This window comes from Ascaphus truei, chromosome 1 (assembly GCF_040206685.1).
Source record: "Ascaphus truei isolate aAscTru1 chromosome 1, aAscTru1.hap1, whole genome shotgun sequence".
In the NCBI taxonomy this organism is placed as follows: domain Eukaryota; kingdom Metazoa; phylum Chordata; class Amphibia; order Anura; family Ascaphidae; genus Ascaphus; species Ascaphus truei.
In genome coordinates, this window is record NC_134483.1 from 476,253,179 (window position 1) to 476,280,524 (window position 27,346).

At 38.2% G+C, this 27,346-nt stretch overlaps 1 protein-coding gene across 7 annotated transcripts in view; it reads right to left on the reverse strand.

The window, feature by feature from the left end:
- Positions 1-4,521: 4,521 nt before the first annotated feature.
- Positions 4,522-27,346, reverse strand: part of LOC142464249 (NEDD4-binding protein 2-like) — a 94,216-nt gene continuing 71,391 nt past the window's right edge. For 6 of the 7 annotated variants that reach the window (XM_075567702.1, XM_075567666.1, XM_075567675.1 and 3 more), the window contains 3 exons: positions 15,632-15,800; positions 14,452-14,575; positions 4,522-7,413 (listed from right to left, as the gene is read on the reverse strand). In XM_075567702.1, the coding sequence (XP_075423817.1) occupies positions 7,368-7,413; positions 14,452-14,575; positions 15,632-15,800 (339 nt within the window). In that variant the 3' untranslated portion in view covers positions 4,522-7,367. Of the gene's footprint in view, positions 7,414-14,451; positions 14,576-15,631; positions 15,801-20,086; positions 20,193-27,346 lie in introns of those variants that run through there. The other variant, XR_012787634.1, reaches the window with a different exon arrangement.

A 27,346-nucleotide genomic window follows, 5' to 3' on the forward strand; every position in this document is an offset into this window, starting at 1 on the left:
CTACACGAATATATATATATATATATATATATATATATATATATATATATATATATATATATATATATATATATATATATATATATATATATATATATATATATATATATATATATATATATATATATATAATATATAATATATAATATATATATGAATGAGATGTCTATCTATATATATGAGATGTCTATCTATATATCTATCTATATCTATCTATCTAGAGATAGATATAGATAGAGATCAATCTAGACCGAGATCTAGATGTATATATCATATTGGTATCTCAGATTGATAACCTGAGAAATATTAAAAAATATTATTTCAATAAATTAATATATATGGTTTGTTACACACGATTGCTTTACATGCAAAGTTGTTTGGATTACAATGCTATTTTGACTCTCTTGTAAAGATAACCCGAGAAAAGTTCTCTTTCCTGATTAATTTCCCTCTCTTTTTCTGTATTTTAATGATTGAAATATATATAAAAATAAATAAAAATTAAAAACTATTGGTATTATAGTCAAATATCACCATGGTAATACATCTGGTAAAGTGTTATTAGACTATAGCCTCTCTGAATATTATCCTATAAAAGGACATTTACAGTTATTGCATTTAAATATATTGTTAAGCATTTGAAATTAAAATACATTTAAGCATTTATTGTTAAGTATTTTGAACCAAGAATGTATTTGTCCATCTACAATATGCATGCAATATTATGATATTAGAACATGTATTGATCTTTTGGTATTATAATTAAAGTCTTTGCTATCCTTTTTTCAAAATTATCCTATTAAAGAGGAAATGTTGTATTCACATATACATTAATGTGTACATTTTACACTAATCCTCTATTATATACATGAATAATTATGGGTATTCAGGTAAAATTATTGGTTTCTGCAAATATATATATGTATGGGGGGGTTATATGTATTGTTTTTTGTATATGTATTGGGAAGGTGTTTTTTGTAGGGTGGGGGAGGTTGTATATTGGGGGGTGGGGATTTTTTTGTATGTATTTGGGGGTGGGAAGTTATATATATATATATATATATATATATAAACAAACAAAAAAAGTAGCGCCAGTGATTGTGTGGTTAATATACTAAAGTGTAAACCAAGAAAAATATTGTGTAATAACACGTGAACAAATATAGGTGATAACCACCACAAATGTAAATGCTATATATAATAACAACTATAATGACACAATGGCTAAATATACAACTAGTTAAAAGAAAAAATAAAGTGAAAAATATAGTAAAAAATGTATATATAGAACCAGTCCAAATGTGAAGTCCAGAATATATAAGGTAGTAGTAACCAGTGGAAGGGGAACTTCAGGCTGCTCTCAATTGGATGAACCACATCCAGTGAAACCTGTAGAAAAGAAAAGAGGAGAGAGCGCACGCCCCATAGCGTAAAATGGTAACAATTTATTGGAAATGGGGAGGGATAAGAATCGCACTCACAAGATGACAAATAAAAATGCGCAGTTGTGAAATCATATATCAGCCAAACTGATATGTCCTCCGCAGTCCAAAGATGAAGTCCACAGGAAAGATGGTAATCCGTGTTGGCAGTCAGTAAAGGGTTGCTTAATCGCAAGATGTAGCCCTTTTGTGGATGTATAGCAGCTTGGCTAAGTGTCTCACAAGACTCAGGAAAGCACACGGTCTGTAAAAACGTCTTGCGCGACCCGACCTGATCACGCACTTCCGTGATGACGTAGTGTCGTGACGTGATTGCGTAATGACGTCCCTGCCGCGTTTCGTCGCAACAGCGACTTTCTCAAAGGGTAATGGTTTGAAAGTTCACATGTAGGAGTATATAACCCCTATTGTTGCTTAGCAACCAATCAATTGAATTCTCATAGGTAGACTCAAGGTTACCTCATAACCAATAGAATAACAGTATTAAATGTGTTCAAAGGCAGTTACAAAAACAACAATATATATCTAGAATGAAAAACTACATGGAATAGAAAACAAGAAACTGTATGAAGACAACTCATATGCAATCTATAAACTATTACGCTCAAAAAGATCCAACACTTAAACCTATTAAAACTCATAAGATGAATATTAAATAATAAAAATGAAAATAAAATATATAATTTATAAAATTATATTGTGAAATAAAAAGTGCAAAAAGTATAACTATGTTGGAACATATTGTACTAACTACATAAATCAGTATTATCAATGATTATTATCAATGATAACAGACAAGATCAGAAGGACTAAAATATATATATTCCCTAGTCATAATAAAGGAGTAAAATATATATAAATGTACATAGATGGAACAACATGCATAATTTCATAAATTTTACAATGATGAACACATAAACCTATGTGCCGATAGCACACTATATGTGTGTATGAACTCAAAAAGAGGCAGGAGAAGAACAAAAAAAGGAACAGAATTATGGTAATGGATGTATACTAATGGCAGGGAGGAGTGCAGGAAGGAGCTAGACCAAGGTGCTTGTGTCCAAGCACTCATTGAGTCCACCAGGAGACAACGTGCCCAACTGGTGGATCTAGAATGTCTCCTGGCGACAAAGAATCTTAAAGCAATCACCTCCCAGAGCAAGAGGAGAAATGTATTCAAGGCCCATGATGGTCAAAGTTTTGGGATCCTGGTTGTGTACCAGTTTGAAATGTCTAGATACACTATGGTAATTGTTACCATTTACTACATTTCTCCTATGCTCCAGGAAGCGAGTGCTCAGAGGGCGTGTCGTACGACCAACGTATTGTAGGTCACAGCCACATTGCAGCACATAGACTATATAAGTACTTAAACAATTGATGTGGCCCCTCACTTTGTGAACAATACCCTTTGGAATGGAGGCAAGGCTGGATTTAATACTAAGATGTTTACAAGTGATACATCGGCCTCTGCCGCACCTGTGATTGCCACTGGGGACCACAGGGGTGGCAGTGGCAGATGTACCAGTTGACCTGTGTTTACTGGGAGCAACTAGAGACTCTTGATGTTTCTAGCCTTTCTATAGGTGATAGGCATCCTGTCTGGAAGAATAGTCCCTAAGTGAGGGTCACATTTCAGAATTTTCCAATGGTCATTCAAGATGTTACGAATAGACCTATGAGATTGATTATAGGTTGTTATGAATCTCACAGACAAAGGATTACTATCAGCCCCAGGTATAGGTGTGGTATAATTCAGACAAGACTTGGTTTTAGTTTTGGTATTCAATACAGTAGTTGTGATCTATCTAAGGCCTGAACTTTGTTAAATGAGCCAGTGATAAGTTTCGCATCATAACCTTTTGAAATAAAACTTTTCACTTAAAATATCTGATTGATGCAAAAACTCACACTCTCTAATGCAATTCCTTTTGAGTCGATGGAACTGCCCAAAAGGAATATTTGTAAGCCATTGTTAATGGTGATTGCTGGATGCATGTAGATAATTATTAACAGAAACCGGTTTAAAATGAGTAGAAGTAATAATATTTTGATCGGAATCTGAAGTGAGACAAAGATCGAAGACAATAATTGATACAGGACTGATCTCAAAAGTAAAACTTTAAACCCAATGAATTGGCATCAAAAGAACTCAAAATATTAGATAAAACTGCCTCCTCACCTTCCCAAATAATAATGTCATCGATGAAACTGCCATAGTACACGAGGCCCGCTCCCAGCTCCGAGTGCTGTCACACAGATGTCTCTTCCCAAAATCCCATATAGAGATTGTTTGAGGGGGGAGGGAATGAGTGAGTGTGGGGTAATTGACAGAGGGAGAGGAGAGAGGGGGCGAGTGAGGAAAAGAGGTAGTAAGAGTCAGACGCAGGTGAAAGAAATACATGCGAGGCAGGAGAGTGAGGGGGTGAAACGGAAAGGAGAGAAATACATGGGAAGAGAGGGAGCTCGTGAGGTGTGAAATGGGGGGGGGGGGGAGTTCCTCTGATCCATTGCTTTTGAGGCTATTCAGTCTCACTTATATCCATTGATATTCATCTCTCTATGTGTTTATTATCCTACTTACACTTTTCTATGGTATGTATGGTGTAGATGTGTTGAGATATTGGTATTGGCCAGATCGGTGCGGGCAGGGGGTTACTTACCGGGGACGGCAGTGCACTGTGGGGGTGGGCGGGTTTGTCTGCGCGCAGGTGCGGGTTGTTCGGTGGTGTTGGCTGGTTGGTGGCAGCTCACTCAGTGTACTTGAAAGCCAATGAGAGCCAAGTCCTGCCCCGCAGTCGGCCAATGAGAGGCGATGAGCACAAACAAACAGATTTTGAAACACACACTTTTTTTTTTTTTTTTAAAGCCTGCCTTCCCCTATAATCTCTCAGCATACAATGATATTTTTTACATAGGTGGTGAAATTACTTGAATGACAATATAATGTTTCTAAGTGTAAAATAAAAAAAATTAAAACTTATTTTGCTTGTGTGGACAGGGCTCTACTTGAAAGGGTTTAGATACCAATTGAACTCTAAGCCAGAACAAATGTGAACACACCAAAGACACAACGTAGCCTATACAACTGGTTTATTTAATGTTTTTTTTTACAAAGTAAAAATAAAGTACCAAAAAACAAAAACAAAAAAAATGTTTTCAATAAAATCCCTTGTTGCTGACAAACATAGAAAAATGAGTTGCACCATAAAATATTCAGATTTTACAGAATTAAAAAAAATAGAAATGTACTACACATTTTCATTTACCGGTCCTGACATTCTGTAAATGGCAGATACAATAGTATGTACAAACACTTTGGTGGTCGCCTCCGAAATAAGCCCCTGTTTCTTAAAATTACAAAGTACACAAAAGGGGTTTGCGCCATTTTATTCGTCATTCGAAAAGAACAATCAAACCAGTTCTCTTGTACAGGTATCTAATATTAAAATATCAATACATGTATATTTCACATAAAAATAAAACACCAACATTCCCTCTGTATAAGCAGGAAAGCAGACCACCACATTTTAACATCCCGAGTTAAGAAAATCAGAAGACAAAAAAAGTAAGTATTCATGAGAAATAAAATATGTGCACACGCTTTCATTTTGCTTGTGAAGCTTTTGCTAAAATACTGGTGGGTGGGAGGGCGTAAATAAGGGAGCCTGGCTGATGATGGAATAATAAGAAAACAAAAAAGGGACAAAGAAAAAATGCTATTTTTCTAGGTCAGGTGTGTTATAAATTAAGGGACACATTAGTATCCCAATTAGTTATGTGTCGGCTGCTTTTAGTCTGTGCCAAGACTCCAAGTTGGAGGTTACAGTTCAAGGAATCAGAACTTCCGGTTTACACAGAAATAGGACGTTAAACCTTCCTTTCCTGCACTGTATTTTTACATATCCGTTATAGATCACCCAATTGTGCATAAAAAAGTTAATTAAAAAAGAAAAAATACGTATATGAAACGTGTTAACTACCGGCTCCAACACATCTACAACAAGTTATAAAACTTGTTGGGGTAAAATGGCAATGCTCTACTGCTTTATTTAAATGACATTGTGGTGAGATGAAAAAACAAAAGGAAGGCCTGGTTTTTGGAATAGCTAATATGTCAGCAAATACCTATCATTTACATACAAACGTTTTCATGTACATATGAATAGGATGAGCTGAATACCGACTGATTATCCCAAACCCCCACTCTAGGCAAAGCTACAGCAAATAAAAGAAACCTCTCCCAAAGTGAACACAAAATGGTAGCGACAGTTTCTTAACCCCTTCAGTGCCTAAAGGATTTGTCATGCATTGCTCTGGAATATATGACAAACGTCCTAACAGCGCAGTGGTTAAGAGCACGGTTGATCTTAATTAAGAAACAATAAAACAAATGATAAAAAATAAAATAGCAACTAGACAAAAAAAAAGTGATTAATTTACATGTTAAAAACTAAAATGGTGTTGTTCGGAGTCATACAACATGTTTATAACAATCACTAAAACAGTTTTATATGAAGAAAATAGGTAAATAAATGTAGCTGGTAAGGAATACACAACTAACTCACTGGAAGTACTGATAACAAGGAACTGCTGTAAAGACAATTTAAGTACAGATTATAAAAACACAAGACAACATATTCTAATTATTACTATGCTGATGAGCACAAGAAGATTTCCCTTTTAGACCAGTGTTTAAATATGCTGTGAAGACATTTTTGCATGTGAGGGAAGACCTCAGCTCCATTCAAATGGTTGAGACAAAGAGGGTACTATTGCATGGAAACGCCCATCTAAATCAATAGTAGTTCCCCAATTGCAGCTTCATGAACTCCCAAAATCTCTTCTAGCAGAGAGAATGTTTCACTGCATACTGAATAAGGGGTCTTATATTACAACTGTTTCAGCAGAATATAACTACAGTAATGCATTACAAATACTATACCCGTGGAAGGCAGTTTTGAAGCTAGTTGAATAAACCAGGGCATTTGATTTAGATAAAAACATTGGAGGAAGGAGACAATATGGCAGTGAGACTTCAAAGAAATACATCATGCAAGTCTCTGTAGGCTAAATTGCAATCTGTTGTTGGAGAGACCAGCAATTAATTGTACAGCACTTCAGACATCCCTAGTCTATAAAAAACAAAATCAGTTGGCTCTTGTTGAAAAATGGCATCTGTAGAAAGAAATCCACAACAATGAAGTTGAGAGACCGATTTTAAAAAGTTTAGTGAATATTAATATTTGCGGAGATGATGGGATTCACAGAATCCTTTGCACCAGAATAAAATAGTGTTTAAATAAGTACAAAATGAATTGTACTGTAGAATTTGAATCCGTTAGCAATCTGTACACTAAACACAAAAAGCCACTGCAATCAGCAGCACCATGTTTTCTGTTGTAAGGCATCATAGGCACTTGGAGTCAAAACGATCATCATTGAATTGATAAGGCTACATCCACAACTTATTACGTAGCAAAGTGTCTAAAAATAGATCAATGTAGATAAACATGGTTATATTCTTAACGCGTTCATTCAGTAGGTCAATCAAAATAAATACTGTATGTATTACAATATTCAACTGCTGTAAATGCAAACCAAATCACCCAGAGACGTCTAAAATTGCACCTTAAAAAGAAAGCTTTACTGGCTTTGATATTTTTACCTGGTTTATCAGTCATTTTAAGATTGCCGATATCGTACTAAAAAAAAAAGCCACCTATTCCAATAGATCTCCTAATGGTTAAAAGAACAGATACTTCTTAACAGCTTGGTTGGGAGGTAACACATATTTTGCCGAGCCTCGCTTTGAATATGCCTAAACATACACACAGCATCTGGGTATGGGAAGTGAAATCCTGGAAAATTCGTAAATCCATAGGTTTTTTTCCCCCTTTGGTCTTGATCCAGTTGTATATTTTATTTCAGCGTGACACGCAGTACACCTGGTTTAAGCTCTATGAACCTAAAATGAAAGACAAAGAAATGTATTGTTTGTATCTGTAGTATGATTTAAGTTCCAATAATTATGATACATCGGCTTCTCATGCTTTATACGGCAGAAAATAAATAATTTCATCCTATAAATTTAACTTCCATTTTTATTTTAATTGGTGTCTTCATGGTGTGAAAATTGTTTCCTAAATCTGTGGCATTCAGCCATTTTCTCAGTTTACCCGAGAAATGTAATCACTAGTGGGCAATATGTGGCCTGTAGTCTGGAGCTTCACCTGCAGCCCAGAACCGGTGTAGAGGAAACAGGAATTGGCTACCATATATTGGACATCCTCTTCGCTCCCTCTGGTCAGCTGTTTTATGCCAATGTGCTCAATAGTGTCCTGCTCCCCTCCTGTCTCCAACACAAGTTCAGAGGGTAAAAAGAGGAGAAAGAGAGTATAATGATCGCTCCGGCAATAATTAGCTGACCACAGGGAGCGGGCAGGCGCTCATACCAGTGGCTGCAATGTCAATGCTCATAGGTACAGCCTCTGTGTCACCGAATCTACCCATGTTATCTCCCTCCCACAACTTCCTTTCGTCCCCCCCCTCCTCCACCCCATGTGCTCCAGTGAATGTTAATTGTAATATATTGGCCTTTTAAGAACTCAAGGGGTGAATATTGTATATCATGTTGCCCACCAGTGCCCTAAATGGTATGACCAATGATTCATAGTTACATAGTTACATAGATGAGGTTGAAAAAAGACTTCCGTCCATCAAGTTCAACCTATGCTAAATTTAGACAACAGATACTTTATCTTATATCTATACTTATTGATCCAGAGGAAGGCAAACAAAAAACCCCATTAAGAGGAAAAATTAATTCCTTCATGACTCCAAGAATTGGCAATCGGATTAATCCCTGGATCAACATCCTTCCCATGTATACTTATTTGGTATATCCCTGTATACCTTTTCCATCTAAAAAGATGTCCAACCTTTTTTTGAACAAATCTATTGTATCTGCCATCACAGTCTCCATGGGTAATGAATTCCACATTTTAACTGCCCTTACTGTAAAGAACCCTTTCCTTTGTTGCTGGTGAAATTTCCTTTCCTCCAACCTTAAGGGATGGCCCCGAGTCCTTTGTACTGCCCGTGGGATGAATAGTTCTTTTGAAAGCTCCTTGTATTGTCCCTGAATATATTTGTATAGAGTTATCATATCCCCTCTTAGACGCCTCTTTTCTAATGTAAATAAATCTAATTTAGCTAGCCTCTCCACATAAGTTAGAATGTCCACCCCCTTTATTAATTTGGTGGCTCTTCTCTGCACTCTCTCTAGTTCCATAATGTCTTTTCCTAGGATTGGTGCCCACAATTGTACTCCATATTGAAGGTGTGGTCTTACTAATGCTTTGTAAAGGGGCATAATTATGTTTATTTCCCTTCCATCCATTGCCCGTTTGATGCAAGATAAGATCTTGTTTGCCTTTGCAGCTACTGCATGACATTGGGCACTATTGCTAAGCCTGCAGTCTATAAGCACTCCAAAATCCTTCTCCATCAAGGATTCCCCCAATATATCTCCATTTAATTTGTAAGCCGCCTTTTTATTCTTGTATCCCAAATGCATAACCTTACATTTATCTGTATTAAACCTCATCTGCCATTTACCTGCCCACGTTTCCAGTCTCTCCAAGTCCTTCTGAAGAGAAATTACATCCTGCTCTGATTCTATTACCTTACACAATTTAGTATCATCAGCAAAGATGGAGACTTTGCTCTCGATCCCAACCTCAAGGTCATTAATAAGCAAGTTAAAAAGCAGGGGTCCCAGTACCGATCCCTGAGGTACTCCACTCACGACTTTAGCCAAACCTGAAAAAGTTCCATTTATGACAACCCTCTGTTGTCTGTTCTTTAACCAGTTTTCAATCCAGGTGCATATATTATTACTGAGTCCAACTTTCTTTATTTTGTACACCAACCCCTTGTGTGAAACTGTATCAAAAGCCTTTGCAAAATCTAAGTAGACCACATCAACTGCATTACCCTGGTCTAAATTCCTACTTACCTCCTCAAAGAAACAAATAAGGTAAGTTTGGCAAGATCTATCCTTCATAAATCCATGCTGACTATTACGAATAATTTTGTTTTCCATTAGGTATTCCTGAATATTATCCCGTATTAAACCTTCAAGTTGTTTCCCTACTATTGAAGTCAGGCTTACAGGTCTGTAATTTCCCGGTTGTGATCTAGCTCCCTTTTTAAATATAGGCACCACATCTGCTTTACGCCAATCTTGTGGTACTGAGCCTGTGGAAATGGAGTCATTGAATATTAAATATAATGGTTTTGCTATGACTGAGCTTAACTCCTTGAGAACTCTTGGATGTATGCCATCGGGGCCAGGTGCCTTATTTACTTTAAATTTTTTCAAGTCGCTTATGAACTTCTTCCTCAGTTAACCAATTGTTCATTAATATGGAAATTGTGGCTTCCTCCTGCGGCACTACTATTGAACTTGATTCTTCCCTGGTAAACACAGAGGCAAATAATTTGTTTAATACCTCAGCCTTTTCCTTATCTCCAATAATCTGCCTACCCAGCTCACACTGAAAGGGTCCTATATTTTCTTCTCATTTTTTTGTTATTAAGGTACTTAAAGATTTTTTTAGGGTTGACCTTACTTTCTATTGCAATCTTTTTTTCATTATCCATTTTTGCTAATTTGATTGGCCTTTTGCAATTTTTGTTACATTCTTTATAATTCTGATACGATCTGTCCCTTCTGACAAAGAATCTAAACGCCTTCCTCTTCTTGTCCATTTCCTCCCCTACCTGTTTATTTAGCCACATTGGTTTTGACTTATTTCTTTTATACTTAATACCCATGGGTATACACTTATAAGTGTGCTTTTCTAACAATGTTTTAAAGACTGCCCATTTATCTTCTACATTTTTCCCTGCAAAAACATCATCCCATTGTATTACTACTAGATTAGACCTCAGTTTATTAAAATCTGCCTTTCCAAAGTTGAAGGTCTTTGTTGAACCCAAGTAATCTGTTTTTTGATAATTTATTTCAAATGAGACCATGTTATGATCACTGTTACCCAAATGTTTCAGGACTTGAATATTTGTTATTACTTCTACATTGTTTGATATTACCAAATCCAGAACTGCCCCTCTCCTGGTTGGTTCGTCAATAATTTGGGTCATATAATTGTCTTTAAGCACCCCCAAAAACCTGTTCCTTTTTGTTGTAACGCTAATCTCATTGCCCCAGTCTATGTCTGGATAATTAAAATCCCCCATTATGCAAACATGACCCAGTTTTGATGCCTTCTCCATTTGAAAAAGTATTTTAGCTTCCTCAATCTCACAGATATTTGGTGGTTTATAGCATATTCCCACAAACATTTTCTTTATACTTTTACCTCCACTGCTTATTTCTATCCACAAAGTCTCTACATTTTCATCATTCCCTTCATAGACATCATCCCTTATAATAGGTTTTAGATCCGGTTTAACATATAAACATTCTCCACCTCCCCTTCTATTTGTTCGATCCTTCCGAAAAAGAGAATAACCCTCTAAATTAACTGTCCAGTCATGAGTTTCATCCCATCATGTTTCAGTAATGCCTATGATATACTGCTCTCTTGCAGCTATTAATTCAAGCTTCCCCATTTTATCTGTCAGGCTTCTTGCATTAGCAAGCATGCATTTCAGTTTTTTTGTCAGCCTGTACTATTATCTTATCTGCTCCTTCCTTTCTGCGCCCACTTTGTTTAGTCTTTAGAAGTTTTCTAGTATTATCTGTATTTACTATGGGTGTCTCACTGCTTGTCAAACTTGCACCCATTCTACCTCCATACCACCTTGTATCCTCATCTATTCCATTTAGTTCATTATCTGTTTCATTACCCTCCCCCCTCCATTCTAGTTTAAAATCTCCTCCAACCTTTTTAGCATTCTCCCCCCTAGCACAGAAGATCCCTCTTCATTGAGGTGCAATCCGTCCCTAGAATATAGATGGCACCTCTCAGAAAAGGAGTCCCAGTGCTCTAAAAACCCAAACCCCTCCTTCCTGCACCACTTTCTTAGCCATGCATTAACCTCCCTGATCTCTGACTGTCTCCCTGAGGTAGCGCATGGCACTGGTAGTATTTCAGAAAATACTACCTTGGAGGTCCTTGCCTTAAGCTTTTGGCCTACATCCCTGTAATCATTTTTTAGGACCCTCCATCTTTCTCTAACTTTGTCATTGGTGCCAACGTGTACCAAGACCACCGGGTCAATCCCAGCCCCCCCAACAGTCTACCCGATCCGCAATGTGCCGAACCCGGGAGACAACAAACTGTTCGGTTCATGCGGTCCTGGCAACAGATTGCCCTACCTTCCTAATAATGGAGTCCCCTACCACCACAATCTTTCTTTGTATCTGAGCATCCTGAGTCCCCACTGTGCTGGATGAACTATTCCCCTGGCTGCTAGAGGAATTAGTCTCCCCCAGCCTTGCCATTTCTGCCCCAACATTCCCAATATCTTCACTCAACATGGCAAATCTATTGGGATGTGTCAGCTCAGAAACAACCTGCCTCTCCCTATTGCCCCTGCTTCCCCTTCTGTCACCCAGCTACCTACCTGCTCCTCACTAACAGCAACCAAGCTACCTACCTGCTCCTCACTAACCATCTGCGCCACCATCTGCACCACTAGTCGAAGCAAGGGCCTGCTCAGTGAGCTCTAATTCCCTTTCAAGATTGCCAATGTCCCTAAATATTGCAAGTTGCCTCTTCAGATCAGCAATCTGACTCTAAAGAGACCACCCGCTCACACTTTTCACAGCGGTATGCTCCTTGGAACAGCTGCTCCAAGTGCACATACATGTGGCAAGATGTGCATTGAGTGGCATTTTCAATCCTGCTCATTCTAGCAACTATGAAGTTTATAAGTACTAACAGTAAACTGTACTTCAATAACTATACCTTGTTTAACCGCTTCCTTGTTCAAACTGCTTCTGGTTCTAACTGCACACACTTTAAACAACCAGCACTTGAAGTCAACCACACATATCAGTCAGTACACGCAACATACATACGAATACACTGACGATACAAATACAGTAGTGCTTGGTTATCATCAAAATATGGCGTATGCATTGCACTGTAAGGCAGTCCCCACTGGCAGCAAAATGGTTAAACCCAAGCTGGGTGTTTTTAAGATGGTCGCCCTCTTAATGAAGTGCTTTAATTGTAGTCGTTTATTAGATTTGCTTCATATGTCATAGATTCAGAATTTATAAGCCAAGCTACTTAAACAGCTCCACAACAAAACTGCACATGGAGGATGAGTGCATTTGCTTCTTGGGTTTCAGAAATGTCGTCCCACCCTTTATTATTCAACTTCGTCCTGCAGGTTCTAGTGGTATAAATATACAGTGTTCGACAAACCTATACATTTGCTCGCCCCGGGCGAGTGGATTTAACCCCCGGGCGAGTAAATATTGGCCCAAGCAGCACACGTTTGGTACTAGGTGGCGAGAAGATTTTATGGTGATTAACGAAATGCTTTTATTTGTGCGAGCTTTCGAGATACACTGATCTCTTCTTCCGGCGATGTTACAATGAATGAAGCATGGATTACTTAAAAACAGTGTCTCTTGGAATGTTATCTGTGCTGTTCCTTCCCCCGGTGTGGATGTGTTTTATGGCTAGAGGTGTCAAAGGGTAACTGAAGGCAAGTGAAGAAAGAGTGTGTATATGTATCAGTGTGAATAAAAATGAATGGAGAGCCCACAGGATAAACAGTGCTCTACACAAGGTGTGTGTGGAGTGAGAGGGATATAAATGGTGTGGACCCACCCACACCATTTATATCCCTCTCACTCCACACACACCTTGTGTAGAGCACTGTTTATCCTGTGGGCTCTCCATTCATTTTTATTCACACTGATACACATACACACTCTTTCTTCACTTGCCTTCAGTTACCCTTTGACACCTCTAGCCATAAAACACATCCACACCGGGGGAAGGAACAGCACAGATAACATTCCAAGAGACACTGTTTTTAAGTAATCCATGCTTCATTCATTGTAACATCGCCGGAAGAAGAGATCAGTGTATCTCAAAAGCTCGCACAAATAAAAGCATTTCGTTAGCCACAGAACGGTATCATCTATTTATTTTTTGAATATATATATATATATATATATATATATATATATATATATATATATATATATATATATATATATATATATATATATATATATATATATATATATATATATATATATATATATATATATTCAATTCTCTTGTACAAAACATAGAAGAGATGACAACAAAAGCAAAGTAAGGAATAGTGAAGGGCGTGATGGGGAAGAACGTTGTGGTTAAGTCCACTGGTGTTAGAGGCCAGTGTGTGAATCTGGGCACATATTTTATTTGTAATGGTCTCATCTGCTGTGCGGTCTAGGACCTTTGGCCGTGACCAAAACGCCGCTACTGGGACAAGACGCCGCATTGTCTGCTATGCCCACACCGACAAGCCAGGTCTGATAAGTGCATGTTTAAATGTCCTGCACGGGGCCGCCACGTGTCCCGGCGCCGGAGCACACGTTGCTTTTTGGTCGCAGCCAAACGTCCCATTCCGTTTGCTGCGTTATGTTTTCCACATGCTGCACTACTGTTTGTAATGTTTGCAAGACTGAAATATAGTCTCAAACAGTATGCACATTTAGAGAAAAACTGACATTTGTTAAAAACTAAATAGCGTTATAATATACTGAATGTAGCTTCAACATGGTTTTTTTAATACAGGTGTGGTCTTAACAACTAATTAACATTACAATTTTCTTGCCAATATTAAAGACAAAGGAAATGTCACTTGACAGCACACCATATACTGCTCATTGGTGCTTATTGACTCCCACCCCACCGTCTCTTTTTTATATGTTGGCGTCTGTACCCCCATTTTCTGCCTCAGTTGATATTAAACTTTAAGATATTGCAAGTGCTATTAATATTAATAACAAGTCTAAGCTCACCTGAAGTCGTGGTTGGTGAGGTAGTCAATGACAGCTGGTTTAATGCGAGCAACTCCTCCTTGGCTATGGTTTCCTCTTCCCGTAATCACAGATAGATACGACTTACCACCACTCTGCTTAAACTCTGACAAGAGGAATGGCAACAGTTACAGCATATGTCTGGAGCAGGGTCAGTACCCTATAATGACACAATTCCTTTGCAGCGAGAGGGAACCGCTCAAACGTCTGTTATTTTTACTATGTGCTAAAAACTGAATTCACTTACAGATTTTGTGGAATTGTAATGGGTGGGAGACCCTCAGTTCTAAATGTACAAATACATACTACAAAACTTACGCCAGGTAGATGTGGGATCCTCTGGAGCTGAACCGTACTATTTTTTTAGCTCAGGGGACAGCCTGGTTCCCAAAACAGTTTTAATTGCCGGTTCACTTCCTGGATGTGTCAAGATGGTGCTCCCAGTCATCCAGTAGGAAGCTGCAATGTCATCCCCGATGAGATTATGGCTTCCTATTGGCCTGCGGAAGTTTAAAAAAAAAAAAAAAGCCCACCGACAGCTAAAACGATAAGTATCCAGGGAACCAGGGGGCATCGTAGCTAAAAACAGCTTGGATCAAATTCTGTAATATTCAATATGGAAAAGAGTAGTAGTAGGTGGAATTGCTGTATTTAGTGCCTGCATCCGTAATGTAGTTTCCAGTAGCATCAACATAAAAAAAATAAAAAAATAAAAATATACACCGTTTGTTTGTTATTTTAACCGGTAAGCAGGAAGCCACCTTGATGTCACCAGGCACTTTGGCATTAGCTCATCATGCACAAATTATTATTATGCATGATCTTATGATTAATATCAACCATTGTAGAGAGTCTTACAATGTGCTTTAATATCTAAAAAGCTCATGTTTGACATTAACGGTACAGTTCACCTTGGTATAATCTCTGTACACAGCAGTAAAGTAAACACCATTTCGAAACCTAGATTTGAATGGCAAGTGTAGATATTTCATAACTTTAAAAAAAAAATATATATATATATATCTTTAAAGTATTTCACTGGGAATTATATAATTAACATGAAAAGGCAAGTAAAACAAATATATACATCTAGATCTAAATATCTATACACACCCAGGGGACTGTTCCTTTAAAATACTTAAGTTAGTTGGCTGGTTCCTACCTTCCGATTTGTCCTGAAGCACCTGACGAAAGTGTTTCATAGCTTCATCAACATGGAGCCCATGTAAATCTAATATATTCTCTGGCAGCAGAAACTCATTCACTCTCTGGAAGATCTGCATCGCTGCTCTGTGATTTGACGCTTTCATCTTTTGCCCATAGAGATATGCCTAAAAATGAAATCAGAATTGATCTAAATGAAACACTCATTTATTGTTGCTGTCCCAATGTGTCCCAATGTGTCCCAACGGTAGAAATATGGTTAAATCTAGGTGACCAACTACATTGTCAATAAAACTATGAATGGTGATTGAAAAATAGTAAACGTTATAAACAGAGACATTGTTGTTGCGAGTTGTTTTAGAAGGTAATGTTTTTGACTTTTGTTTGACAACATGTAAAGCACGCCACCCCCCACACCCCACTCCAGTGAACCGAACACCGCCACAAAACATGTAAGGGCAGTAAAGTGCTAAGGTTTGTGTGTTGAACTGCCCCCATGATCGATCATAAGGAAGGTACACACGGAGACGCTGGGAGCAGTTCGCCCGGGAAGCTGGGAGTATCGATTGAAACAGAATAAGTATGCCGAAAGGACTCTGCTTCTCTGATGAGCATTCTTTAATTGATCTCTTGTAAGGGAACTACTTATTATTGATAATCTACCTGAAAACAGAATTACGCTATGGTGGTCTTTTGTGTTCCTTGTTTTTCGCTTTTGTACATTTCCAAAAGGTTGGAGGATCCTTGTTGAAGAGAAGCATGGATCCATTAAATAAAAACTTTTAATTGAATGTTCTTCATGTACTCTTAGCATCAAAAAGGAGTTTTTTTTAATCAAATGAGTGCATTTTATTTATCAGTTGGTCTATTATTGGGATGGGACATACCTAATTTTGATTATACCATATCATTGGGGTAAAGGAAAGGTTATAAAAAAATAAAAAAACAAATAGCCCATTCCTCTTTTACTTTTACAAATTATTTTAGATTTTTATTGTTACTTGGGTGAAGATTAAAATTATTAGTAACTTTCATACTCTGTGGAATTGCATTTTGAAAGCTCCATCATGTGTTTGTGAATGGGGGTTGGGGAGGGGGGGGTTTAAAGCAGGTTAGGCCTTTCCAGGCGTAGGCCAGCCCCACTAGGTCTCAGATAAGTCTGAGCCATTTTTAGACTGAATATTATGAGGGCCCTAGAGATGTGAAAAACGCTATAGTGCTAGATCCAAAGAGGTTTCACAGATTGGAATCTTCCAGTCTATCAGTATTCAGGTATACAGCGCTGCAGTGCCATTTGTGAGGAGTGAGGGAATTTTTGTCCCAAGAGCCTGCTGCGTGGGACAATTAGCCTGTCTCCCCAGGGAGTGAGGCCACCACTCACAAGCTTCGATATGTATAAGGGCAGCATCACATTAGTACAAGGGGTAGACATTGGGATTGTATTGCTATGTACAGGAGTAAATTTAATGTTCATGTAGTTAATGTTCTAGTGTGCATATGTTATGTTTATTTTATTCATTGTTGGGTTGATAGAGATATATCTATCTATCTATTTCACTCCATGCTCCAGAGATATATCTATCTATATAAATATATATATATATATTTCACTCCATGCTCCAGAGATGTATCTATCTATATATATATTTTTCACTCCATGCTCCAAGTGTGTGTTTATTGTGTTAGCATATAGGTTTGCTGGAAGGGATTATCCCTGTTCTTGGGCATCGACCCAGTCAGGTGGAGGCACTGCCAAACTGGTTACCCCAATCTCTCATTCCGCAGAGGCTCAGGATCTGTTCTAATTACCAACAGGTGAATGCCAGGTACACCTTTCCCCGCCACCGTGGGAATACCTGGGAAAGAGGTGCTCCACATACATAACTCTGTACCCCCATATAACTGTGCTGCGAAATATGTTGGCGCTTTCCAAGTAAGCGACAATAATAATCTAAGTTGCTATGACTTGTGACCTACTGTATGTATATACGTCTTACACTTGAAAACACACTATATTATAGAAGTACAGGTAATAAAAGAATCAGGCCTCATCAAGAAAAAACAAACAGAACAAGAATCATTCAGTTGACAAAGTAGTAATTGGAAACATAAATATCCAAGTGTATGCCCCAACCTCAAGTGGCAGATCAACAAACCTAATAAAGGAAATTGCCTCTTCAAAATCAATAAGGAAAATTTCAAATCAAAGATTGGCGCCAAGCAAAAAGATGAAGCATCAGAAGGCAAGTATGATTACGGCAGAAGGAATAAAACGTGGAGACGGAGAAAAATTTCACATTATGTAAATTCTATCAAAGAAGAATCCAAAATAGAAAAATGGACATGGTATGGCTCAATGAAATAGACTATCCTAGCAAACAAAAGTATCACATCATAAGGGTGAAGAAATTAAAATGACAGTGGGCCAGACAGATCACAAAGAAAAATGAATATCGTTGGACAATGATGATATTCCACTGGATTGCAACTAATCTCAAAAGACCAAGGCGATGACCAAAAGCAAGATGGAATTAAGAAAGTTCTTGGAGCAACATGAAGAGGCGGCGTGTGATCGAAGTACCTGGAAGATGATTGAGGAGACCTTCAACCAGCAGTGATCGATAAGGGCTGATGAGGATGACTTACATTGGGTACAGTAGACACACCAAGTAATGCTAAATATTTACATAATACATAAGCCAACAGCAGAAACATTTCCACATTCACTCAGATTTTTAAGTATATATCAGAGCTTAATCTCTATTGAAGTCAAGGTAATTGTTAGAATCTTCCATGACAAACACAACACACCATTTACATTACCGGCATACCCCGGTTTAAGGACACTCACTTTAAGTACACTCGCGAGTAAGTACATATCGCCCAATAGGCAAACGGCAGCTCGCGCATGCGCCTGTTAGCACGTCCTGAACAGCAATACCGGCTCCCTCCCTGTACCCAAGCGGGGAGACTATAGAGCCTATTACACATGCGTTATTTACATCAGTTATGCACGTATATTACGATTGCAGTACAGTACATGCATCGATCAGTGGGAAAGGGAGTGCTTCAATTTAAGTACATTTTCGCTTTACATACATGCTCCGGTCCCATTGCGTACGTTAATGTGGGGTATGCCTGTAGTTTGTTTTAGTGGCAATATCCAAATGGGCATCAGTAATAGTGTGTGAGTGTACAAAGAAAATTATTGTGCAAATCTGGGAGATGGAGTTTTGTCTGATAATAGTCAGGCTTGTAAAAAGCCGCGACCATATTTCCAAGACCCTGATGTGTCAGACAAGTGTTTAAGATGCATTAAAAAAATAAAAAAAAATAAATAAAAAAAAAACACATCTTGAATGTACTTCGCTATGTTTTGACTTAAGATAAATGGTGATGCCATTATGCACAGACATGAGTCAATTCAATATGCTGTGAAGTAGTTTCTCCATGCCAGGGAAGACTTTGATCACAATTCAAATGAATTGGTGTAAGAGGTTTCCCTGACATGAAGCAGCTTCCGAGCCTATTGAATAGAGGCCAATGAGGAAAATAAACCGCCTCTGGAAAAAATGTTTCAACAAAAATGACCGTAAGAATCACCATTAGTCACAGCAGAAATACGATATATATTTATTTTTTTTAATTTTAAGAAACTGCACAAAAGGTCATCGTATGAAATTATCTTTTGCCAAAATTATTTTCAAATCTTGCAAAGCATCAACTATAGCATCCCCTGGGAGGGCATTATATTCCATGTTGCTCTGGCATATGGAGAGTTCCTTACCCATGTTTTCAGTATAAGATATGTGAATAACTCCCCAAAACATTTCCTGCTAAATATAACCAGAGATACCCAATTACTAGAAAGAGAATTTAGAAGCCTTGATCACATTCGGTCTATCAACATTTTCCAAATGATTCCAAATCCTTAAATGGCAACAATTCTTTTAACAGAGTAAGGGATATCCTCACATTGCACATATCAAATACTACAAACTTAATTTGAATATTGATAAACATGTTCAGAACAAAGATAAGCACAGCACCTTGGGGGGGCTTCTGCTACCCCTAATTCAGGAAGATTCAACATACAAATAGTACGGTTTCCAACTGATATAAATCAAGCATTCTATTGTATTACTAGTCATGAGTGATTTTACTAAAAACTGAATGTTGTTTTTATGGAAATAGAATAGTCCTGGTCTCAAGGTTCCACATTCTTTGTGGCAGGCTACGTGCCAGAAAAATGGTAAATGGGCTTGCAAATCACAAAGCACACACCATGAAATGCAGCAATTAATCTCATACTTGAAAACGAGAGGTAACTCTCAATGTATTACTTCCTGGTAAAATATTTTATAAATCAATAAATCAATAAATACAACCCACTCTAGGATCTTACCATTTTACTCTAAGTGGATATTAAAGGTTTTCAAAATATGGCTCTTACATGTGCAGTTCAGTCCTGCTACCAGACAGAACTGTTCTTGGTCTAGTCTTGTTGCATTTCACACCATATCTGGTCTCCTTAATCATTTGGTTAGTAGATCTTTGATCTAAATTATGAAGTTCACAATTAATTTCTAATAATGCAAAAAGAGCTGTATGTGGTTTATTGTCATACTGCTTGAGTTATCTCAATTTCATAAACACACAACATATTGATTGCAACAATCATACAGCGCTGCATGCTTGTGAGGGGCAGTCTTTCCACCAAAAAAATGTACTATGGAGAACGCTGCTACTGTGTGCATACGTATTTTTAATTGACAAAAAAATATGCTTTTAAAGTTTATTCAGCAAAAGATCAGTATGCAGTAGTGACTGCAAAAAAAAAAAAAAGGCTCTGAATGGTTTAAATTGTAACCCTCAGAATTCAACGATTTTTTTTCTCCTCAATATTGATATTTTCACATATTGTACATAGAATACAAAAGATGCGTCATTAGGGGTATAGTTTTCACCTTATACAGGTTGGTAGCAGATCTAATGCATACAGTAGATCAACCATGTGTACCATTTTACCAAAATCTCCTAGTACACCAGTCAGATTTAGATTTTATTGTCTATTATATTTTGTTACCCGTAAGTCCTTATGTACATTTAACTACCTTTATAAAGACAGGTAAAAATAACATTCAATAAAAATAAATAAAGTACATAATAATTAAATAAATAAATATAAAAGAAATGGGGAGGTTGGGAATTTTGGGGCAGGTTTTTATTCATAGTTCTGACTACGACTCGAGACCCGGTGTCCATTTTCCAAAATGTAACGAGTTCTTAACCCATAGTGTCACTGGGAGATTATTCTAGACAAAGATTCCATACCGTTAGAAACGTTTCGAAGGTATTGTTGGTCATACTAGTTAATTTTTTCATTAATAGTACGTCCAAAAATATTAATAACCTGCTTAAAGGTGGGAGGTTCAGAATTTTTCCAAGCTGCGGATATTGAGCATTTAACCGCTGTAAGAATATGATGTACCAACATCTTTTTAATATGAAATTTCCCGAGCACATGCTTACAAAGAACTAATGTCCATGGCTCAAAAGGCAGTTCCGAACCTGTAATTTTATCCACTAATACAATCATATTTTTCTAACATGTCTGTATTTTAGGGCACGACCACCATGTGTCCCATGGTTTCCACCTGGTTGCATTGTCTCCAACTCCAGCCCGATGAATTATATATTTGTTTGAGTCCTGCTGGTGTAAGATGCCATCTTATTATTTTATAGCCATTTTCCTTTATTACAGAACATGCAAAGAATCATTAAGCTCTCAGCCAGATATCTTCCCAGTCTTCCATCTACAAGGTTGACCAACTCTCCCTCAGTCATATATTGTAATTTAGTTTCTGCTGAGGTTTGTGATAATAAAATATACTGTAGATCAAAGAAATCAACCTTTTCCCCAGTGCCAGACTTACACATAACTTCATATATGTTTTAAGATTCCTACATGTTCCTGGAATTTTAATCTGAACAGTAAGAAGTGTTAAATTTCCATATATTTCCAAGACTCTGAAATTATAAAAGAGAAATACGCTTCCTATACAAATGTTTGTATTCTTTAATTCTGAAATAGTTCCTTTAATCTGACCAATCCATTTGTCTTCCAAAAGCGCCAACCATCAATCATCTTGCTGGCTTGGTGGGAAATCAGAATTTTTAAATATATGGGTCATTGGAGATGGCCATCTTTTATGGTCAAAATATTCCAAATATACGAGTGTGTCACTATGGGATTGCATTCTTCAATCCATTTTCTTTGCTTTTTATGTAGCCTCATATACCTGCTCTCATTGCCCTCTAGATTGGTGTCTTTTTCAACATCCACCCAGACTTTAACCTCATCTGGTAAGTGCCCCTCAACCATCTGACTCATATGAGCAGCTACATAATACTTTTGCAACAATTGGAGAGCTAAACCTCCAACCCCTGTGGATCTATATACTGTAATATTTCTTTAGACATCGTAGGTTTTTTTGTCTAACCAAATAAAAGTTGTGAATTATACGCTGCCACTTCTTTAAATGAGAATTACGCTAACATTTTTATTGTATTTTGGGAAAACATTTTCATTTGGCACTATAATATATTTTTTAATATGGTAATATGGAAAAGATTCATTAATGACATTTTTTATTTGGAAGGGAGGTGAGCAGTCTCTTATAAAATGTCTATGGTTTTGAACAACAACGTGTGGCCAACATTCGCACATTGCTTTAATAACAATAGCATAGAGTTCTTGGTCGTCAAATTGCTTCAATAACAGCATAGAGTTCTTGGTCGTCAAATTGCTTTAATAACAGCATAGAGTTCTTGGTCGTCAAATTATACACTCAGAAGGATATCACTATCAAGTCGAAACTCTTTATAAATAAAGAAAAAATAATAATAAGGAAGAATACTGTAATGGCTATTCAGACGACATGAGCAACTCTCACCCCAGTTGGATACGAAACATTCCATAAGGACAGTTCCAGAGTGTAAGAAGAAACTGCTCCAGAGAGAGTTTTTGTTGTGGGTTGGGAAAAACTATCAAGAAGATTTATAAGGGAAAAAAAATACAACCTAATTGTTGTCTCAAAATCCAGAGATAGTGCATCAAAATTGGATAGGGCCTCCATTTTGCAAGTAAGCACTAAAGACAAACAAACAATGTAAAGGAAACATTAAGGATAATGTGTAATTTATTACTATATACAAAAAAACAGCGACAAAGATCCAGAAAATTCTTCAGAGAAAGTAGCACATATTGAAAGATGACCGAATTTTATGTAAACACCCCCCCCCCGACATTCTCAATATTATCTATCAAAAAAAGTGCAAATTTAAGTAACTAATAGCCCCCTCTGTAGTTGGGCAGAGAAGCAAGTTAAAGTTGCCAAATACGCGTTCAGGGTTAGAGGACAGAGTTTGTGGGAGTGAAGAAAGGAGAAAATTTAAACAACTTACCGTAATTTTCTTTTCCTGGAACCATGGCAGTGGGCACCATTGGGTTAATCCCTTCTCACTCTAGGTAGGACAGGAAGTAGACTTTTGCAGGTAGACCATATAAGGCCCCTCCCTCTACCTGCACACCAGTCTTACGATTCTTCCATAGCTGAAAATATATAACTGATAGGCATTAGACCTACATAGGGAGGGTAACTATGTGCCCACTGCCATGGTTCCAGGAAAAGAAAATTACGGTAAGTTGTTTAAATTTTCTCCTTTCCTGATCACCCTGGCAGTGGGCACCATTGGGACATACCCAAGCAGTGCAAATTTTAGGGCGGGATACATCAGAATAGACAACACCAGTTTAATGTCTTATCAGTTCAACCTTTATTAATACACTTTACACTTTCTTTCACTACAGTTTCCAAGACTCTACGCCCAAAGCTTGCATCAGCTGATGATTGTACGTCTAGTCTGTAGTATTTCAAATGTATTGAATGAGGACCAGACAGCTGCTTTGCATATTTGCCCTGGTGTAACCTGGGCCTTGAATGCCCATGAAGTAGCCCTGGCCCTTGTTTAATGGGCTTTACCTTCAAAGGTTTATCTTGTCCTTTGTTTTCATAAGCTTTTTTGATACAAGACACAATCCACTGTGCAATTGTAGTCTTTGATGCTGCTTGTCCTTCTTTGGTCCCTCTGGAATGACAAATAATTTGTCCGACTTTCTGATATCTCTCATCCTTTCTAGGTACACCCTAAGACATCTTACCACGTCCAATTTGTGTAACCTTTCCTCTTTCTTATTTTTTTGGTTCTGGACAAAATGACGGGATCACAATCTCCTGATTCATGTGGAACTGTGACACCACCTTAGGCAGGAATTGATGTATCGGTCTAAGAACTGCCTTGTCTTGATGTATAATTAGAAATGGTTCCTTAGCAGATAACGCCTGTAGTTCTCCCACTCTCCTTGCCGAGGTGATTGCTATCAGAAACGCCATTTTCCATGACAACCATTTTAGGCCTATGTCCTGTATTGGTTCAAACGGAGCTGCTGTTAATACATCCAAGACTAAAGACAAGTCCCATGTAGGTACTCTGTTCTTAATTTGAGGTTTTAACCTTTTAACTGCTTGAAAGAACCTGATTATCAACCTTTCCATTGCCAGATTTCTTTCCAACAAAGCTGATAGTGCCGACACTTGTACCTTTAATGAGCTGAGACTGAGACCTTTCTCAAATCCTTTATGCAGGAACTCCACTATAGATACAATTCTTGGTGAACGGAAATGTTCTCTCTCTTTTTCACACCAATCACAAAAGCAAAGCCAGATTCTATGGTATACTGTTGATGTGGAACTTTCCTTGCTTGTAACAGGGTTTGAATTGTTTTCTCTGAACAACCCTTCAGTCTCAATGTCTCCCGCTCAATCGCCATGCCGTCAAAGCCCATTGTTTGGTATTCGGATGACATATTGGCCCCTGTTGCATCAGGTCTTTTTGATCTGGTATGTGCCATGGTGTATCCACTGCCATATTTACCAGGTGTGTAAACCAAAGCCTTCTTGGCCAGTATGGTGCTATGAATATCACCTCTGCTCTCTCTTCTCTGATTTTCCTGATTGTTTTTGGAATCAGAGGAATTGGAGGGAACAGGTATCCCAATTTGAAGTCCCATTTGAGACTGAGAGCATCTGTAGCTTGTGCGCTTGGGTGAAATTGTCTGGAACAATAGTTCTTTACTTTGCGATTCTGGTGTGTCGCCATCAAATCGATGTCTGGTTGACCCCATCGCTCTACCAGTTCTTGAAATACTCCTGGATTTAACGCCCATTCTCCTGGGTGAATAATATTGCTACTTAGAAAGTCTGCGGTGACATTTTCTAGTCCTGGGATATGTATGGCTGTGATATCCGACCAGTGGTACTCTGCCCAACCGAGTATTTCTGCTGTGAGCTTCATCAGCTTTCTGCTCCTGGTTCCTCCTTGTTTGGCTATATATTTGACCACAGACCTTCTGTCTGATTCTAGCCATTTTGTCCTGGAAAACTTCTAGGGCCTTTTGTACTGCTTTTAATTCCAGCAGATTTGATGGTAAGTGGTTTACCTGATTTCCCCAGGTTCCTTGCACCACTTCTTCTCCCATCTGAGCCCCCCAACCTGTCTTGCTCGCATCTGTTGTAATTTTTAACCAGTGCACAGGTTGTAGCGTTTTCCCTTTGACCAGGTTTCGGGTATCTTCCCACCATTTTAACTCTTGTTTTGTTTGTGGGTGTAACAAGATTCTCTGTCTTGTGTCTTTGTGATTCCCGTTCTATTGTTGCAGAAATTTTTTTGCAGAGGTCTCATATGCAACGCTGCCCACTTTGTGACGCTTAATGTTGAAGCGAATTTCCCCAGGAGTCTCATGCATTCTTCTGCAGAAGTCCTGGTAGCTTTTCTGAGCCTCCTTGTTCGTATGGCTATGTCTTGCCTCTTTGCCTCTGGCAATCTCACTCCCAGAAATCTTAAGAGCTGAGTGGGTACCCAATGCTCTTGTCTCTGTTTATTAACCAACCGTGATGTTCTAGGAAGGTTATTACCATTTTCTGGTCTTGTTGGAGTTTCCCCCCATCCTCTGATTTTACCAGGATGTCGTCCAGGTAAGGGTATATCTCTACCCCCCTTTTCCTCATCTCTGCCACTAGAGGGGCTAGAACCTTTGTAAACGACCTTGGGGAAGTTGTCAGACCAAATGGTAGTGCTGTGTATTGATAATACTCTTGATTTACTGCAAACCTTAGGATCTTTGATGCTTTTGCTATTGGTACCTGTAAATAAGCGTCTTTTAAGTCTATCGCCACCATCCAGTCTCCTGGTTGTACCTCTTGTATAATCAGATTTACAGACACCATCTTGAACTTTCTTATCTTCAAGAATGAATTTACCTTTCTTAGGTCTAGGATTGCTCTGTAATCCCTTGTAGGCATCTTTACCAAAATTATTCTGGAAAAATTCCGCTTCCTCTTACCTTTTCTATTACTTCTGCCTGTAGTAATTTCCTTAAAGCCGTATTCCTATAACAGCTGGATTCTCAGAAGCTGAACACCTCTTTATCTTGATTTATTCATCTGTTGGAGACTGAATCTCCTGGCTCTGTCCTGATGCCTTTGTTATTATTGCATCTAGTTTGCTGCCGAAAAGGAATTCACCTTCAAATGGTAATGTACATAAGGTGTTCTTTGATGCTGTGTCAGCCATCCACTGTCTGAGCCATAAAGCTCTTCTTGCTGATACCGCTAGTGCCATAGACTTGGCTGCTATTTTTACTGCATCCAATGAGGCTTCTGCTATGTAATCAGTTGCCCATTTCACCACTGACACCGCCTTAAGAATAGTACTTCTTTTACACCTTTGTCTATTGCCTCTTCAATGTTGGCCATCCACACTCGCATAGCTCTAGCAGTTGATGTAATTGCTATGACTGGTTTGTAGGTTGTTCCTGCCGTAACATATGCTTTTTTTAATGCATAATCCATCCCTCTAATGGGATTGTGGTCTTTTTTTACTATTCTAGAAATAGCAACATCCACCTTTGGGCTAACCTCCCCATTTCTCACCTCTTCTTGTGGGAATGGATACATCTTCCCAAACTTTTTAGGCGTAATACTCAGGCGTCTGGTTGCGCCAACTCCACCTGAATGAGGTGCTTAATTACTTGATGGATAGCAAAGACTCTACCTTTAAGCAGCAGCAGTAATAGTACTAGTAGTACTAGTAGCAGTAGTAGCAGTCGTAGTAGCAATAGTAGCAGTAGTAGCAGCACGCCTAGCCTGTCAAAGCAGGCCAGTACAGAAACTCTTGAAGCAGCCAGGACACTTTTTTTTTTTTTTTTTAATTTCAGAGGTGCCTGTTTTTAACCTCCTCCTGTTTGGATTCGATCCCACAACTTCTTCCAAGTATCTCAAACACTGCACACCCAACTCTGTGAGCCACAAGATCACCACTGTGTTAACTCCTAAATGTCTTTCAGTTCCAAAACCTGTATCATGGCTTTGATGAGTGGATCCACCCTTTCTACATCAATTTCAGATTATTCCTGAATATCTTGATCTGATGAATCCATTTCATTCTCTGACACCTGAAACAATCACTTTCAGACCCATATGATGAAAAACCTTTCCCCTTATCCAGACTGGTCCTCCGCTCGCAGCTATTGCTGCTCCCCCTTCCGCTGTGGCGGGCTGCCGGGTACTTTACCGCAGCGTACTGGCGCTTA